The 17,567-nt window shown below is 39.0% G+C and overlaps 2 protein-coding genes and 4 non-coding genes across 12 annotated transcripts in view; 5 read left to right on the top strand and 1 right to left on the bottom strand.

The window, feature by feature from the left end:
* The first annotated feature begins 1,359 nt into the window (after nt 1-1,359).
* On the top strand, nt 1,360-8,006 carry GNL3 (G protein nucleolar 3). The gene is made up of 15 exons (XM_006917552.3): nt 1,360-1,513; nt 2,161-2,219; nt 2,631-2,768; nt 2,866-2,979; nt 3,141-3,224; nt 3,929-4,061; nt 4,832-4,944; nt 5,191-5,308; nt 5,771-5,858; nt 6,370-6,544; nt 6,675-6,817; nt 6,899-7,035; nt 7,123-7,304; nt 7,569-7,638; nt 7,728-8,006. The coding sequence occupies exons 1-15, from the start codon at nt 1,501-1,503 to the stop codon at nt 7,805-7,807; spliced, it is 1,647 nt and encodes a 548-aa protein (XP_006917614.1). The 5' UTR covers nt 1,360-1,500; the 3' UTR covers nt 7,808-8,006.
* LOC112484493 lies at nt 4,103-4,174 on the top strand. Its single transcript, XR_003048030.1, has one exon. It is a non-coding gene; the product is annotated as a small nucleolar RNA SNORD19 (small nucleolar RNA).
* On the top strand, nt 4,990-5,070 carry LOC112484498. The gene has a single exon (XR_003048034.1). It is a non-coding gene; the product is annotated as a small nucleolar RNA SNORD19B (small nucleolar RNA).
* LOC112484494 lies at nt 5,612-5,687 on the top strand. Its single transcript, XR_003048031.1, has one exon. It is a non-coding gene; the product is annotated as a small nucleolar RNA SNORD19 (small nucleolar RNA).
* Nucleotides 6,239-6,315, top strand: LOC112484495. The gene has a single exon (XR_003048032.1). It is a non-coding gene; the product is annotated as a small nucleolar RNA SNORD69 (small nucleolar RNA).
* A 43-nt stretch (nt 8,007-8,049) lies between the features above and the next one.
* GLT8D1 (glycosyltransferase 8 domain containing 1) overlaps nt 8,050-17,567 on the bottom strand; it is a 10,954-nt gene continuing 1,436 nt past the window's right edge. For 2 of the 7 annotated variants that reach the window (XM_015593674.2, XM_006917551.3), the window contains exons 2-10: nt 14,385-14,438; nt 14,201-14,299; nt 12,097-12,310; nt 10,631-10,748; nt 10,322-10,406; nt 10,052-10,164; nt 8,972-9,138; nt 8,741-8,853; nt 8,050-8,577 (exon numbers count right to left, since the gene is read on the bottom strand). In XM_015593674.2, the coding sequence (XP_015449160.1) occupies nt 8,387-8,577; nt 8,741-8,853; nt 8,972-9,138; nt 10,052-10,164; nt 10,322-10,406; nt 10,631-10,748; nt 12,097-12,310; nt 14,201-14,299; nt 14,385-14,400 (1,116 nt within the window). In that variant the 5' untranslated portion in view covers nt 14,401-14,438 and the 3' untranslated portion in view covers nt 8,050-8,386. Of the gene's footprint in view, nt 8,578-8,740; nt 8,854-8,971; nt 9,139-10,051; nt 10,165-10,321; nt 10,407-10,630; nt 10,749-12,096; nt 12,311-14,200; nt 14,300-14,366; nt 14,439-16,464; nt 17,529-17,567 lie in introns of those variants that run through there. The other 5 variants (XM_025050745.1, XM_015593673.2, XM_025050742.1 and 2 more) reach the window with 4 other exon arrangements.

Genomic DNA, 17,567 nt, shown 5'->3' with positions numbered 1-17,567 from the left:
GCTTTTTTCAAATTAAGGAGATTCTTCCAAGTCAACATCCTTCCACATGATATTTGATGGCTTGATAGTTGTTTAACGTATAGATATACCACAATTTACTAATGTTGGGGATTTGGGTAGAATATTTGAAGTATTCTGCACACTCCCTAAGCTAAAGAAAGTGGGCAAGGCCCTCCATTTATCCACTCACACAACTGTTACTGTTTTAATTTGAAATACTTCTTCAAAAGATACTTTCCAATCTTACTTTGGATCTTAAAATATGGGCAATCTGTTAACGAGTAAAGCAAACACTATACTACTCTCTTATATTTGTATTGAGTTCAGTTGGCTTCCGACTTATATTTGAGAAAGAGTGCATTTCTAAATAGGGGGAAAAAAAATACCTAAAAACCATTTTCGAGGAACCCTAGTTTGTTGGAAAATAAGTTATGTGTTTTACTCCATGTTTCTGTAATTGTAATAATTTCTATATCCACTACACTGTGTACCTGTCACTTGTCTTTCAGAATTTCTTCTAAATTTCTGCCAATCTTCCCCTTTACGTTACCAATATCTACCCTATAATAACAAAACTATGCTTCTCTTTCAGTAAAAATTTTGAGATGAAAAAAATGTTAAAAACCAGAAACCTCCATTTTTTGTGTTGCAGATAAGAAACTTAAGTGTCTGGCGGCTACTATAAATACAAGTCCCATTGATAAAAAATACTCAGTCTGAACACAGTCATCTGGAAAGTATAAAAATCACTAGAAGAGTTTGTATCAGAACCGTCAAGCAGTAACAAAAAAGAAGGTCTTGACCTGAGGAGGAAATAACTTTCCCCATCTGTCACTGACAAGGGGGACCAAGGAAAACGCTGACAGCTTTGAGCACTCCGACGGCCGCCGGGGGCGGGAAAAAGAAGCGCGGGGAGTTTCCCGGCTGCGGCGCGCTTTTGTCCCGGCAGGCAGGTGCGGCAAAGCTGCCAGGCCCGTCTCGACGCCCGCCGCCGTGCCCCACCCGCACCTTGCGCCCGGCTTGACCCACGCATCCAAGCGGCCGAGGCTGGGCCTCTGCCGCGGCTCCCGCCCGCTCGGGCCCACACAAAGGCCCGGCAGCCAGACGAAGAGGTGCGGCCCCGCCCGCCCCAGGCCCGGCCTTACCCAGCCGCTTCGCCGCCTGCAGCCCCGGCTGCGGTCCCCGACCGCCGTGCCCCGCCCCGTGGCCGCCACGGCTGCTGCTATTGCTCCTCCGTTCGCGGCCGCTGCCGTCGCTCCTGCACCCGCCGCCCTCACCACCCTCACCCCTCCCGGTGCCGCCGCAAAACCAGCCAGGGGCCGCCGAGCGAACCCGGCCCCTCGCGACACTGCGTGCGCGCGCACGCGGACCGGATGCAGCGCGCTTTACGGCGGCAGCGTGAGTGCGTGACGCTCGCCGGTGTTCTCATTTCGCACGTGGCACCGGCGGGGGCACTTGGTAGACCGTATCGTTGCCGTTACTGCGGTTCCCACCTCCAGAATGAAGCGACCGAGTGAGTGTGGTAGCAAAGGCGGGTGTGGAGGGGCCTCTGTTCCTGATAGTCGACGAACCCATCAGGGCGCTTTTTTCCGGCTTGGTGTCTTTGGGAATGGGGATCTGCGGGTAGACCGTCGGTCATCGTCCTGATTCTGCGTATAACCTAGGGTTTGAAGGCCCCACATTAACCGCGAGCCCATGGTGCAGAATGAGGGCTGGGCCCCAGAGATGGATATCAGGCCAGACTCTCGTGAGGAAACAGCGTCTGAGCCAGGTTTAGTGCCGAACTTTTTTTCTTCTACGGCCACGTTCAGTCTGGCCCCAGCGAGGTCTGAGAACCGCCTCTCAAACCCACTGTTCGTCCTACCTTGTGACTGGTGTAGTTTGACAAGAAGTGGCTCTCGTTTTGGGTCTTATACACTCCTGAGTACTATCCCAGTCCAATATGAGAAGAGTGGGAGCAGGGGAGTTGGGCTTTACTCTGGATCTGTTGAGTCAAATTTTCTGGAATTTGAGAGTGTCATGTGTATTTTTATTGTGTCCCCACGTAATTCTTTATGTTGAGAGCTTATTAATTACTTAACACAAAAAGGGACGTGACCCCAGAGCACACCAAAACTTGATCATTTGTGTCTAATCTTTTTGTGATGTATTTCTTTGCAGAGTTAAAGAAAGCAAGTAAACGCATGACCTGCCATAAACGGTATAAGATCCAAAAAAAGGTAAGTCTTGTGTATAGGGGAGCTATACCAAATATAATGCTAAACTGATTTCTGCTTCACTTCTCCAGAAGGAGGTTTGGGTAACTATGATTTCTTCTCAAGAAATGGAGGTTGGATACATTACCATGACACAAACTCTCAGGCATCAAGAATCCATCCATAGGAAAATTTAGTAATTCAGTGAATGATAAGAAAGTTTGTAACTTTGATCAACATGTTAACAACCTCTGCAAAAAGAATCTGGTGATGTTTTCTTGCTGTTTTATACATAAATGTGCACCTCTGTGTGATACAATTAAAGGTCCATTTTTCTGGGTCATTTTACAGGTATAACCAAACTGCAGCCAGATTAGTTTCTCACAGGAATTGTGTAATATTTTTGTAAACTGATAAAAATTTTTATTATGATAGGTACGAGAGCACCATCGAAAATTGAGGAAGGAGGCTAAGAAACGGGGTCGCAAGAAGCCTAGGAAGGATCCAGGAGTTCCAAACAGTGCTCCCTTTAAGGAGGCTCTTCTTCGAGAAGCTGAGTTAAGGAAACAGCGAGTAAGATGTTAGCTGAAATTTTCAACAAGTGTTATTTCTTTTAAAGTAAAATGACAATACCATGTCATTTGGGCTCCCCTGTTTCTCTTGGACACAGCTTGAAGAACTAAAACAGCAGCAGAAACTTGACAGGCAGAAGGAACAGGAAAAGAAAAGAAAACTTGAAACCAACCCTAGCGTTGAACCACCTAATATGGAACCTGTGAAGAAGGTACGATTAGGTTTCTTTGTGAATGAGATAACTTATGATATAGAAGTAAAAGCACATAACTAGGGCAGGAGTTGAAATATCCCTAATCAGCCATGAGAAACAGATAATAAACTGCTGAACTTCTAATTTTGTGTCCTTTTTCACTTGTCTTTATCTTTTAGGAATTTGGGCAATGCAACGCTAAGAACAAAGCAAAGTTGGGCAAACAGAATCCAAAGAAGTTGTATTGTCAGGAACTTAAAAAGGTATCTTAGTCTAGGTCAGTGTTTAAAAATGGTGCTGAGATTTAAAATACTAGTCATTCCTTTTTCTTGACACCAACCTTGTAAAGTTGGAAGTGGAATTCACTTGAGTTGGAAGGAAGACTTCAGCAAGTTGGCTTATCCTTTTTAGGGCTTTTCTGTGATGTTTAGCTGAAATAAATATTCGTTTTAAATTTTTGTACAGGAATAGTTGCCGATAGCATGATTTACAAAAGTGGTGGTTTACGTTAAAGTAACATGTTAACATAGTAGTTTTTAAAATAGAGGGAAATACATCAGAGTAAGCAGTGTGAAAAAGAGTCTTTAAAGTACTGTGTTGAAACTAAGTGAAGGAGATCACTTGTTTTTTCCTAGCTCATTCTCTCTCCCTGTGAATAGAACTTGACTATGCTTCTCAGAAGCTTTTGGCAGGGCCACGAGAGCTTATCCAGCTACTCAATTCACTATGAAGTTATTTATTCAGACAGTGGGGATGTTTCTGCTTTTGCAGTCTACTTTAATGAGAGGCCAGAGGCTACCAAGCAAACCTGTATTTTATTTTCCTGTGAGAAATGAACATTCTTCATACCAAAGTGAATAAATGAGATCCCACACAGCTCACCCTGTTGTAAAGTGGATGCCAGTATACTTGTGTGGAGGGTGTTCCCAGAGCAAAGGATGGTCTTTTGATAGTTCTACCTTGACAGGTGATCGAAGCTTCAGATGTTGTGCTGGAAGTATTGGATGCCAGAGATCCACTTGGTTGCAGGTGTCCACAGATGGAAGAGGCCATCGTCAAAAGTGGACAGAAAAAACTAGTACTTGTATTAAATAAATCAGGTGAGCAAAAGGGATCCCTTTTATGTTCCATATGCACTAGTGAGGTATGATGAAATGAACAGTCTGATTGTCACTGAAGACTGATAAGATCCAACTCTGACCTCAGCAAAGCCAGTGCATTTACTCTCTTGTTGCCAAAGACAGTGTTGGGCAGCGGGGTGGGGCTGTTTTCTACAAGTGCTTTGACTGCCTTCCAATGTTCTTTTTCCATTCAATACTTACCTTATTTAAGAGTGTAAACTCCCATACTCAGCTTATTTTGCAATATATTTCACATAGTAAGTGAAGACAGTGTGTGATTCCCCACACCTGCACAGTGCTGATAGGTGACAGTATTTGGATGAAATGCATAGTTATGTGTCTGAATTTGAGCAGCGAGAATAAGAGAACCCAGAATAGAGACCTGTGAAGCAGAGGTAATATTGGGATCTGAAATTACTATTGGAGTCAGTAAACATGGCTGCTATTGGATTGTAAATTCTGGAAACATAGCCATAAGGTTAGTAGGGTAATAATCTAGAGGTTGACTTAATCCTGAAAGGGTGGACAGTACAGAGGAGAATTGAAGCAATACACAGTTGTAGATATTGAACTCTGTTAAGGGCAATATGGTGGAGAGATAACCCTCATTCCATCTTTCAGTTAAATCCTTTGTGGGGAGGAAAAAAGGGAAAAGGCAAACAAGAGAGCCTTAATTTACCAGGTTTTGCCATTTCATCTCAACAAAATAACCAAATTCCAGCATGTGTCTTATTCCTAATCCCTATCAGACTTGGTACCAAAGGAGAATTTGGAGAACTGGCTAAATTATTTGAAGAAGGAATTTCCAACAGTGGTGTTTAGAGCCTCAATAAATCGGAAGGACAAAGGGAAGATAACCAAGGTACTCTTTATTTTCAGTAGTGAGAAGTGTGCTTTTCAGATTTTTGGATGGCTGAAATATGATGAGTATACAAAATCTTGATAAAAAATGAGAACATATAAGATCCAACTCTGATTTCATCCAGAGGTAATCTGAAAAGCAGTAGAGTGTGGTAATTTTAACAGCTGGGTTCTGGAGCCAGATTTTTGAGTTTTGTATAGTTATCAAAAGTAGTGAAAACTAATTACTTGAAATTTTAATGTGAAGGTAAGGAGAAAAGCTGCTCCATTCAAAAGTGAAGCCTGTGTTGGGAAGGAAGGTCTTTGGAAACTTCTTGGAGGTTTTCAGGAGACTTTTGGCAAAGCTCTTCAGGTTGGAGTAGTTGGTGAGTTTCAATTCAACATATTTTATGTTTTAATCTCTTAAGTGCAAAGAATTTTTCCATGTTAAGAGTATATGGGGTTGTTGCTAAATAAAGGGCTCGTTTAAACACTAGGTTCTTGCCCACCTTACCAAACATACACAGAGATGCGACATAAAAACAAATTTTAAGTAATTGTTGCCTGTTTTTATATTTATTTATTTAATTAATTAATTTATTTATTTAGCCAGCTGGGCACTGTAGGAAGTTGGCTTCTAAAAGCTCTTGGTTTATTTGAAATAATCTTTTCCTACTCATTACTTAGGCAAGATATGAGGATGCTAAGATTGGTCTTAGTGTTGAAGTGAAGACACTCAGATCCAACTCTGATCTTGCTGTAAACATCAGGCAAGCATGAAATAAGCAGTGGAAATGTTATAATTACCAGCACATAATGCCTTTTGTATGGGGATTTACCATTTGTAGGTTTCCCAAATGTGGGGAAAAGCAGCATCATCAACAGCTTAAAACAAGAACGGATATGTAATGTCGGTGTATCCATGGGGCTTACAAGGTAAACTGAGTTGTTCTATAATTGTAATATTTCATGATGAATAAATATTATTTGATTTGGCTAGCTTAAGAAAGACAATTTCGCATTCTTTAGTAGTGTCAATGAAAGGAATAAGGGTTAAGGGAGTGCTAGGTTTGAGGAAGAATTAGAGTGGAATAACTGCCCATAATCTGGTTTGAAAGACATAAACAAATAGATTCTAAGCTGCCTCAGAGTAAGTGATGCTTGAACCTGGCTTGGAAATGAATACAAGTCTGCCAGGTAGAAGAGAGGAAATATGGCAGAGGAAACAAAACAGCATGTGTTCAGGTCAATATATAAGCTATATAACACATGTTTTTCTTTAGAAGGGGATGGTGTGATGTTAATGATTTTAGATAAACATGAAGCAAATGATGATTATCTGGATCTGACGGACTGTGCTGAGTTTGTTCAATCCAACCCTGAGCTTCGTGTTGTCTCGTCCTCCACATAAACTAGTACCCTCATCAATTATCATCTCTTATTCCAGGAACATGCAGGTTGTCCCCCTGGACAAACAAATTACAATCATAGATGGTCCAAGTTTCATTGTGTCTCCACTTAACTCTCCCACTGCACTTGCTCTGAGAAGTCCAGCAAGTATTGAAGTACTAAAACCAGTGGAGGCTGCCAGTGCCATCTTGTCCCAGGCTGATGCTCGACAGGTAAAAGAACCCTTTTCCCCTAGAGCTCTATTTTCTCTTTCATCTTACGCATTTTAGGTAGAAATTTTCAAAGTTGTTTATACAACCACATTGTATCCAACGAGTGATAGTTTTTCTTTTTTTTTTAAAGGTAGTATTAAAATTCACTGTCCCAGACTTTAAGAATTCTCTGGAATTTTTTACTTTGCTTGCTCAGAGAAGAGGACTGCACCAAAAAGGTGGAAGCCCAAATGTAGAAGGTGCTGCCAAACTACTGTGGTCTGAATGGACAGGGTAAGTTTTCTTTCTCGGCATTTTGGTGACCAAATAGAATAAAGAAACTGATTTTTGACAAAATCTTATTTTTAATACCAGTGGCTCCTTAGGTTATTATTGCCACCCCCCTACATCCTGGACTCTTTCTCCACATCTTAATGAGAGCATTATGACAGACATGAAATGGGGCTTTAATCTAGAAGAACTGGAAAAGAACAATGCACACAGCATACAAGGTAAGCAAGGATTGTGCTTGATTGCTGTCATTAGCTGACAGCCAATAAAGGTCTCATCTGTTTACATGTACTGTGTTCCTTTCCTAGCCATCAGGGGCCCTCGTTTAGCCAGTAGCATCCTTTTCCAGTCTTCAGGGATGACAAATGGAATAATAGAGGAAAAGGACATACCTGAAGAATTGCCAAAACAGAAAGAGAGGAAGAAGGAAGAGGAGGAGGACTATGAAAACATGGACAGTGACCAGGAAAGTGTTAATGAAGAAGCTGATGTAAGTATGTTGTCTAAATTATTTAAGTTGAAATTTTCCAACATTATAATGTAAAACAAATGGGAAGAGGCTGAAGGTAGAAATAAAATATTTCATAACAGACTATCAAAAAGCCCCATACAATTTAGGTATTTAAGTCTTCTAATCATTAGTCTTAGTTTCATGCATCCCATTACGTGTACCTTCAGATACTTTTCCTAGGTACATAGTTATTTAATGAGCAGACAGTGGCTACTAATATAGTAATTTTTCTTTGTCCCACAGGAAGAAGGCTCAGACATGACACCTGTCAAAGAGGCCTGGGAGGTACTACTACCTGAGGAGTCTCAAGCAGGTGAGTTGGGTGGTAGGGTTTTCCAACAAACCTGTGTGGTATGAAATAGTTTTTACTTTTTTTAACCTCACTTTTCTTTCTTCATATAGATGAACAGTTTGCACAATGTTGTATTTTGGATAGAATGACTGAAGATGATGCTTACGACTTCAGTACAGACTATGTATAACAACTTTGTCCTCTTATAAGGGTTTTTTTCTTTAACATTTTGAACAGACTCCTAAGCTGTTCTATGTATAATGTACTAGCGTTTGTAGTATGACATAAGCTGTGTAAATTTTGTAAATGTGTATCATGAAATTCATTTTAAAAAAATCAAGCAATGTAGAAAGTATCTGAATTCCATAAAGACACATCTTATACAGTAACTGGGTAGAAGTATGCTTACCTGGAAGCAAAAAATCAAACCAATGAAAAATGTAGGTTTCATTTTATTTAAAGATCAGGCCACAGGTTACAAAATTAAAACCAAGTAGTAGTGTTGAACTGGCTGTACTAGCTCTTTGAGTCTGTTCACCTCTGGTCATTCAGCACTGTAGTAAGCAAACACTTGGTAAGGCAGATGGAGACATATAGTCTTTTATCTTGGAGGCTGACTGCCAGACAATGTAGTCTGTCCTCTTTACCCAGCTGAAATGTCCCTTTTTCCATGAGTTGCTGCTACTGTTACTTTCCTGTAGTATCTGGAAGATAGATACATACTATCTTCCAGAATTTCCTGAGAAGTGCTTATAGCACAAATTATATTTTAGTTTATATTTGAAATCTCCATATGTCTTCGGATTAGGCTGAATTTGCCTGTTGGGTCTGGAATATACCATTTTTCCCAGATATCAGTATATGAAGCAGTTCTTCCCCATGGCTTAAAGTGCCCATTCCAATGGAGTAACTTGGCAGCTTTTACAAACTGGGGTGAATATCGTTTTCCAGCACTGGAGCCTTATGTTGAGAGAAAAACAGCCAAATGATTGTACTAGTCAGACATGACAATGCCATATCAACTGGAGAAAAGGAAAACTGGATGTATCCCATCCCTGAGGACAGTCCTTTAGATACTTAATTCTTTATTAGCTTAGGCTTTTGATTAATTATTTCTACTTACCAAGGTGGCGGACGTTCCACATTGGGTCAATAGTGGAGTGCTGTTGATAAAATACAATCAGCAGAGGAGGTGTTGTGATGCTGCCAGCCAGTGTTCTACTATACAGTCCTTCTCTTGGTGGGACAGATTAACAAATGTAAACTGTTAGTGAAGAATCCTGACCAATTCCTATCTTTGTATTTCAGGGTTGAAATACAAGAGTTTTCACAGTTAGGGCAGTTTTATACTTACTTTACATTGAGTTTCATCCATTTTTCCAGTTGGTTGGTTATATTCTGTCTTTTCCATTCTGTTAAGTTTGCAACAAAAACTCCAGGATTAAATGAGCAAGTACTGGCTTTCATGGAAAGCTTACGGATTCTTTCCTTTTTATAGTCAAGGTATCCAATGTAATTGTACTAAAAAACAAATGGAATATATAGTATGTTCACTGCTTCAAAGAACAGATACATATAGCCATGTACCACTTAATGACAAGGATATATGTTTCTGAGAAATGCATCATTAAGCAATTTTGTTGTACAAACATCAGAGTACACTTAACAAACCTGATGGTATGGCTCACTACATACCTAGGCGATAGCCTATTGCTCCCAGGCTATAAATCTGTACAATATGTCACTAGACAAAACACATGATTAAATCTGGATTTTTTTTAAAGTAATGCAATCAAGACAGTAAACATGAGGTATGATGCTGCTACAGGTATAAATGCAAACTGTTTTACAGCAAACTCTAAGTAGGAGTAAACTTCAATAATATAGTAAATACATAAACTAGTAACAGTCATTTATTACTATGTATTGTATATAATTACATGTTCTATACTTTTATATGACCTGCAGAACCACAAATACAATTAATGCATTGCGCTTCAACATTAAGATAGCTGTGACGTCACTAAGCAATTAGGAATTTTTCAGCTCCATTATAATCTTATGGGACCACCGTTGTAGATGTGAAACATCCTTGTGTATTGCATGGCTGTAATTTGATAGCCAGTAAAAAAGGAATGCTGCTTATTAAATTGACTTCAGGTTATTAGCAAAGGGCTCTACATAAAGCAAATTAAAGTGACATTTGGGATTCCAAGTTAGGTAGAATGGGGAACTAAACATTAAGCCAGATGTTCAAGGAGAATTAGGTTGCTAAGTCCACGAACTGATCTATAGGAAAGGCTTGAATTCTGAGATAATTGGGGAATATAAAATGCAGCAAAAAAAAATAAAAGTTCCCTGATTTTACTGCCTCTCCCCATTAACTGCTTTATAAGGCGCAGAGTATTTGCAAGGGGTCTAATTAGTAATTTACCTGGTTCCCTGCTCCACGGATGACAACTTTAGTGGAGGCTGAGTCACAATCTTCTGAAAATGCAGCTGCATGTCCTGGCTTCAGTGGTGTATTGTAGAGGGCAAGAATATCACCTGAAATACGTATAAGATTTACACTTGGAATTGCCTTGTGATTCTCTATCTTTCCCACTTCCCAGGATGACTTTTTATAGTACACCACAAATAAGACAACCACTTCAGCCCACACTCTGGATGGGGAACAGCACTAATGGGTGACATTCTTTGTTACCTTGTACAATTACATCATCATCCATATATATGGCCTTCTTTGCACTGGGAACCAGAATTGGCAAATAGAACCTTGCAAAGGTTAACTGAGAAAGAAAAAGGAATGAGGCATTGGCATAGGTTCATCAGTGGCTGCACTTTAACTTACTAGAAATCTACAATGCTCTACCCATGCAGGAAAAAGCTGAAGTTCTCTTGGAATTTCCCAGGCCTGGTCCCAGAGAACTGCCTGCACAGTACCCACAATTACCCAGATATTCCAATAATTTCCTAATACTCCCACATACAAACAAGGATGCACGGAACTCACTGGTTTTATGGATTGCCCCTGGTCAGGATCCTCCTTTACTTTCCCTTCCAAAAGCTTAGTGTCAAAATTCACAATTTTGTACCTGATGCTTTTCAGGGTATTACTACCGAGCCAGGACCTGATGAAAATAAAGCACCAAATATGTTTTAAATAATCACGTCCCCAAACCGCAGCCTTTTGTGCCTTCCAATGAGGGCATAATCTAAGAGGAACTCTAGGTACCAAATAGGTGTTTCTCAAGCCTCTTCACTTCTATGAGCTTTGGTTTCCTCATCTGAAGTAAGAGTATTCCCACTAAAGTCCCTCCTTGAACCAAGATTCTGGAGTAACATAATGCTACCACAAGGCTCATACTTTTGATCACTCTTCTGACACTAAAACTGTAGAAAAACTCACTATGGAACTCAGAGCATCCCATCACCACATGGACCATTCAGTGTTTATCCCTCTAAATACATAGGTGAAGAAAATGAGTATGACAGTGAAAGCTAATTAACAAAATGTAATACAGACCCATTCACTGTGATGACAAGTAATTCCTCCACCTGAGTCTAAGGAACTGCCTATAAGAAAACTCAGTGTTCCTAAAAGTACTGCACATTTTTCCTAGGTCTATTTTGATTCAGCGTTTTGTGAACACAATGTCATTATATAGCCTATTTTAAGGTAATAATTGTTTCTACATTATAATGGTTTCTGAGTTTTTAAAATATGGAAAAATAATTCACAACTTTCACTAAATATAAACCAAGTTGAGAAAAGCACAAGGACAAATGTTTTAGAACTTTGACAGCTATTAACCTATTAGACAAGATGTTTCTCGGAATAAACTTTGTAAACCTTAAGTCAAAGCATTTTCAAAACAGATGAGACTGTCCATTAGTTTGGGTTACTATTATTAATCACAATTAGTAAGGATTATATACTGAGCATGATTATGTGCTAGGTGATTTTTATATTTTTTCCCACATAACACAACAGTCCTCTAAGTTGGGTATTTTTTGCCCCATATTTACAGTATAGATGAAGAAACAGGCTCCAAAGGATTGGTTCCCCTATCACTCTGGAATTTGTATGAGTGTCTATGCTCATTTCACCACAATACCTTGCCATTGCTCCCACATCCTGTCTCTCTAGACCAGAGCTACTCAGAGCATGTTCATGAGATAAGGAACTTGTAACAGGATATAAGTCAACATATTGCTTCCTTCATTGAGAAAACTTTATTACCAAAAAAATTTTAAAAAAAATAACAGCTTAACAGAGTACGTAGTAACACAGTTGATTTATATCTTGGCACAAGTTCCTCATATAATAGTTTCTGCTATCACAGGGACAGGTTCATGATTCAATCACATAGAAAAACATACATGCAGCTTACATGTGGTATAATCAATCATACAGAAAAAAATATGTACTTATAGAGCATCCTCTAGAAGCATAATCATCAGGCAAGCAGAGCTCACCGGAGATGGTCTGCTGTACCATTGAGTGTAACAATGTAGAAAATCACATTGGATCGAGTATTGTGCTGAATGCTGTTTATGGCTGCAATGGTCCCCCCAAGCCTATCTTCAGATGCAGCAATGACCACAGGAATCTCTTCTTGTCTCCCGTCTACCGCATGTCGGGGAGCATTTGGGACAAAGTCTATGGGCTGAAGCCCCACAATTCCTGAATCTGCAAAAAATATACACAGGAAGGTACTGTGATACAAACACAATCTCATGAGGCTTTGACACAAAGCCCAAGACATGAAAAGAAATAAGGTGAGGACTATGATGCTTGTTTACCTTATTCTAATCCATTACAATGTAAAGCATACGACCTAGAAATTGTATGTTTTCCTACATATAACCAGGTTATTGGAAAAGCAGAAGCAGCATTTAAAAAAAAAAAAAAGGATGACAGAATTCTGATAAACTATGGTGGGAGTAGAATCTTTCTAGAATGTATTTTGGCAATTTGCATCAAGAGTCTTAAACAGGTACATGGCCTCTGACCCAATAATTCCTCTTGCTTCTCTTAAGGACAACTGAGAGGTAATGAAAAGCCACAATTTTATGTACAGTTGTGAACAGATTTAAAAAAATGGTTTTTCGAGCCATGAATTATGTCCCATAAATAGGCATGAAATCAATTTGGTGAGTCATGATCAGAATTTGAGTAGAAAAACAGTTTCTCAATTGGAATGTAATACTGAATTAAAAAATATCAAGAGTGCATCACACACAGCAACTGCACATATTGTTTCATAAACCTTCCTTTTTGCCTCATATTCATTTATTCATCATTGAACACTGAGCACCTACAACATGACAGGCATTATCTAGGAACTGGGGTTATAGCCATGAATAAAATAGACAAATCTCTACCATCATGAAAGGCAGAGAGATGATAAGCACATATATTTGCATATGTGTGTGCTGCATGTAATGCATTTCTTGCGGGGTTACCATGAAGTCTGAAAGTCATACCAAAAGACTTTCTTGCTTAAACAAACAAATGGCAAGTTGCATACGAAGAGTTTCTACTATCACTGTGACATACTTAGGATATAATCACGTGGAAAAACATGTCATATGTGCAGTTTATATATAGTATAATTTCAACTTTGTAGAAAAAATATATTTTTAAGGTTCTAAAGCCAAAATTTTTATAATAGTTATCTCTGGGCAATTATCATTTATTGAATAAATATTTACTGAGCACCTATTATGTAGCAGCCATCATCCACAGGCATGGGAGATAAAGCAGTAAACAAACTGCCCTCATGGAGCTTCAGTGCTAGTTTCTTTTTTATAAATGTTCTAATTAGCAGCAGGCAGTCCTTTACAAACATATATATGCATATGTATAAATACACATGTATATACACAGCCATAAAACATACTATCAAAGTACTCAGTGAAAGTCAGGGGAGAGCTATTAGTCTTTTCTTGCTCTGGTCAACTATGGTAGGGGGCAATCCAATAATTTTTGACAAGTACTGTGAAGCCTCAAACATCCCTCAACAACGTAGAACAGTACGAACAATTTTAAATAACTGGCAAAGGAATTATTTAATAAAGTGTGATTTTTGTAAACATTCGACGAGCCCTTATGGTTTTGTTTTATTATTAGAGTCCTGTTGATACAGTTCCACAGGTTACAGGAAAGTAACAGGTGAAGGAAAGTAACCACACTGACACTCTAGTGAACACAGCAAGCATTAAACACCAGTGACACTCAACTGTCACTACCACCACCTAAAGCTCAACTCTGCTGAAATTTGAGCAAATAGCAGCCCGCGGAGGATCCTCTAAGGTGTCTGATTTGGGGAAAAGGGATCTTTGGTTAGAGCAAACCTTTAGCAAACAACTGCACAGCAGGGAGAAGAAGCAGGGGTTGGGGGGCACTGCAAGAGCACAGTGAATAACACCATGCCATATCCCAGAGACTTTCAAAGCTTTTGTAAGTGAACGAAGAAAGCTTTCTTTTCATTTAACCTAGTGATATAACTTAGGATGTGAGACTCAGGGAACTCCAGGTCTTCAACAGATGCCAAGGCATCAGTAAGGGTTCCCATACCTGAAACCTCATTCCTTAGCAAACTGCTCAGGCTGAGGAAGTTATGGTGCAAAATTAGTAAGAAGAGAGCAACAGCCAGGACCAGGATGACGATGTTTACTGAAACAGAAGGGAAAAGCCTGCATTACATTTCTTTACCTTTTGACCGGGAATAAAAACAACATACCTTGTAGCAAAAGCATACCTTTACGGAATGACATCTTTCTCTTCTGTCTTACATAAATATTAGTTATTAACCCTACAAAACAAAAACAAGCCCCCAAAGTCAGTAGGTATATGAGAAAGGCCATCAGAATGCCTAAACACTTTCATTCAGGTAGAAACGAGCAGTGCATACTTTTCTGTCAGGAACTTTATTTTTTTTAATAGATGGAGATAGAGAAAGGGAAGAGGAGAGGGACAGGAAGAGAGATTGAGAGTTTCCTCATTTTATTTTTATTTATTTAAATTCATTGAGGTGACATTAGTTAATAAAATTAAGAAACTCATGTTGAATTAATAGTTTACAAGAACCCAATTTGGGATCTGAATTTTTTTTCAGTAGTCATAATAAAATACTTCCAAATAACTTGAAAAAATAAATAGCTTTGTACATTATATGCCACCAGATTAAAAGCAAAAGAAATTCTACCAAGAAGAATACCTGGGGTACAACCACTATGGAAATATTATCTGAATAAATTTCTACTTAAAATTCCTTGTTAGACAGGGACTCAGTTGTCTACAATCAAGTAACCTGAAATCAGCTTTCTGAGATGTATTCTATTCCCCTTTAATTGGATCAAAGAAGGCGGGGGGGAGAACATTTTTTACAATCATTTAAAACTATATCAGAAAAAAACTATAGCAGAGAAACACAATTAGAAAAATTCACAAAATCTAATCCTAGCAAAAGTTTAGAGTGCTATTCTCAAAATTAAAATCTGCTAAAGAAAAAGTGAGCTTCCTGTGGCTTCGGCTCTGTTGATTAATTACCCATCTCTTAAGAAAGTGGTGTCTAATACTGTTACTCTGCCTGTGGCCTATGCTCCCCAGCTCCTCTGATGCCTTCACTTTCAAAACAAATTCAATAGAAACAAGATTGTAGGTGGAATCTAATTAAACGATTAGATTTCTACAACCACTTCTGGAAAATGTTTCCTTAAAAACAGATTTTAAACAATTAAGATATTGCGATCCTACATTTGAGAACTTTACCCTTTCTACTTCATCGTCTCCCATAAGTACCTAACATTTACAAAGGGCTATTAATTTTACAAAGCATTTTCGAATACAGTGTATTTCTAAAATCAAAATAAGTTTTAATTAATTTAATCTTAAGTAAAGTGTGTGTATATTAGGCACTTGATTTCTCAAGGCCTTTGAAGAGAGAATATATTGAAAGGCTGTTTAAAACAATGGGAATCACAGGCCAGATTACAAATTTGGGAGAAAATAATTCAGACTCCCAAACAACAATCTAAAATACTCTCTCTCCCCCTTTACCTCTTCTTTCCTTCTAGAGCAGTATATATAAAGTACATTATATCAATGAACTCATTATCTAAAGAATACACATCACTATATATTCTATCACATTGTGGGCTGAGCCTTACCTATAGAAGCTGGCAGATTGGGAGTTTCTCAAAGTTCTAACATCTACCTTGGTGGAGCCAACTTCCACCAAGACTAGAAAATACTGTCTCACTCAAATAAATCATTTAATTAACAGTACAAGGCAGAGTTTTCGCTCAATAATGTTCAGTAACAGTTACTTACAGGTAGTACGTGCATCTCGAGGCACATGTATTTGTGCTATTTTGGTTAGCTAGTCACAAGAAAAACACAATCCTCACTGGTATTTGATGTATTTAAGTAGATTAGCATGGCAGAAATCATTTGCTCCTAAAACTCTTCCTTTGTTATCTACATGCGAAATGCCAATTATGTCTGATCCATAGTTCCTTTCCTGGTGCTATTCCTGGTAACATTCTTTGATATGGTTAGAAATTCTCAAAACGAAACTGCATGTAGACCCTGAGATGTATAATAGTGGCTCATATTTTTGTAAGACTACACAACAGTGTACGATTTGATCGGCAATATTCAAAGTGTTCATTATGAAAATTAGTTTTTAGAAACTTTAAAACCTTCACCTTCCCAATTTACTTACAAAACACACACTCACGCAGGGCAGGCACACCCAGAAATATGTGCAAAAGAAGATTTTTTTTAACTTGCTAGTTATCTGCATTAGTACCCACTTTTTCAGCAGCTGTGCTTACCTCTTCTGCTTTGCTTTGTACATCAAAGGCCATTCCATCAATGCTCTGCAATCTATCCTGTAACTGTTTCCTTGGTTCAGCATCAGCAAACTCTCTGCTGGATCACACCCATCAGTATATTATCATGCTCAAGTAATTTCCAGTTAATTAAAAAAAAAAACAAAACACTACTCCTCCACCCCAGCTGACACACAAATCTATTTCTCTACAACTCCTCTCTAAAATCTTTAAGGGATTTAAAGTCTCTAGCTCCACTTCCTCTCTTGTTCTCTTTAGCCTCCAACCAGACTTCTCTCCCTACTGCTCCATTCCATCTCGTCTTGTCAAGGTCACCAAAGACCAAGGTCATTTTTCTGTCCTCTTCTTACCCATTTCCTAAGAAGCCATCAGGGAAGTTCACCACTCCTGCTCCTCAATTACAAAATCTCATTTGTTTGTTTATTTCTGTCTTCCCCAACTAGTATGTCAGTTCTATGAGAACAGGACCTCAATGAAATTGTTTACTGATGTATCCTCTTCACCTAAACTAAATGGCAGTAGGCATGTGATATTTGTTGAACGATCTTGTTAATCTAGGAGCAAGGCTAGTGATTCTTGGCTCAGAAAGGGAATGCAATCTTTGATAATCATGAAAACAAATTCCAACATTAAGGGCATGGATGGATTCCAATAGAGATGTCTCTCAAATGGAGCAGACAATTCCCTTTTCCCATCTTATTTTTATAGCTCAAATACCATGAAGTCTCCACAACTATTGCCACCCTGTGAAGTGCATTTAAAGAGGGCTAACACAGAGAGACATGTCTATTTCTACCTGCAACAAAAAATTCTTCACTAAGGATATTCGCTCCCCTGCCTGTTCATCTAGCTAGCTCTCACCTGGCTTTCAAGAGTCAAGGGAGCCTCCCCCAAACTCTACTTTCAGCTGCACCTCCCCTGAGTTCTCACCTCTCCTGGGCCTCCATATCTGAGTAAATCCAGCTGTCACATATTTCTGGGGTAATGTAGCTGTCTCCCTTGACACATTCTGGGGTCTAGGAAGGCAAAGACCTGGTGTTTGTTGGTCACAGCCATATCCTCAGCCCTCTTCCTGGCGCCTCCCC

Source organism: Pteropus alecto, unplaced genomic scaffold (assembly GCF_000325575.1).
Source record: "Pteropus alecto unplaced genomic scaffold, ASM32557v1 scaffold75, whole genome shotgun sequence".
Classification (NCBI taxonomy): domain Eukaryota; kingdom Metazoa; phylum Chordata; class Mammalia; order Chiroptera; family Pteropodidae; genus Pteropus; species Pteropus alecto.
The sequence above is the reverse complement of the archived record's forward strand: the minus strand, read 5'-3'. Positions and strand labels throughout refer to the sequence as shown.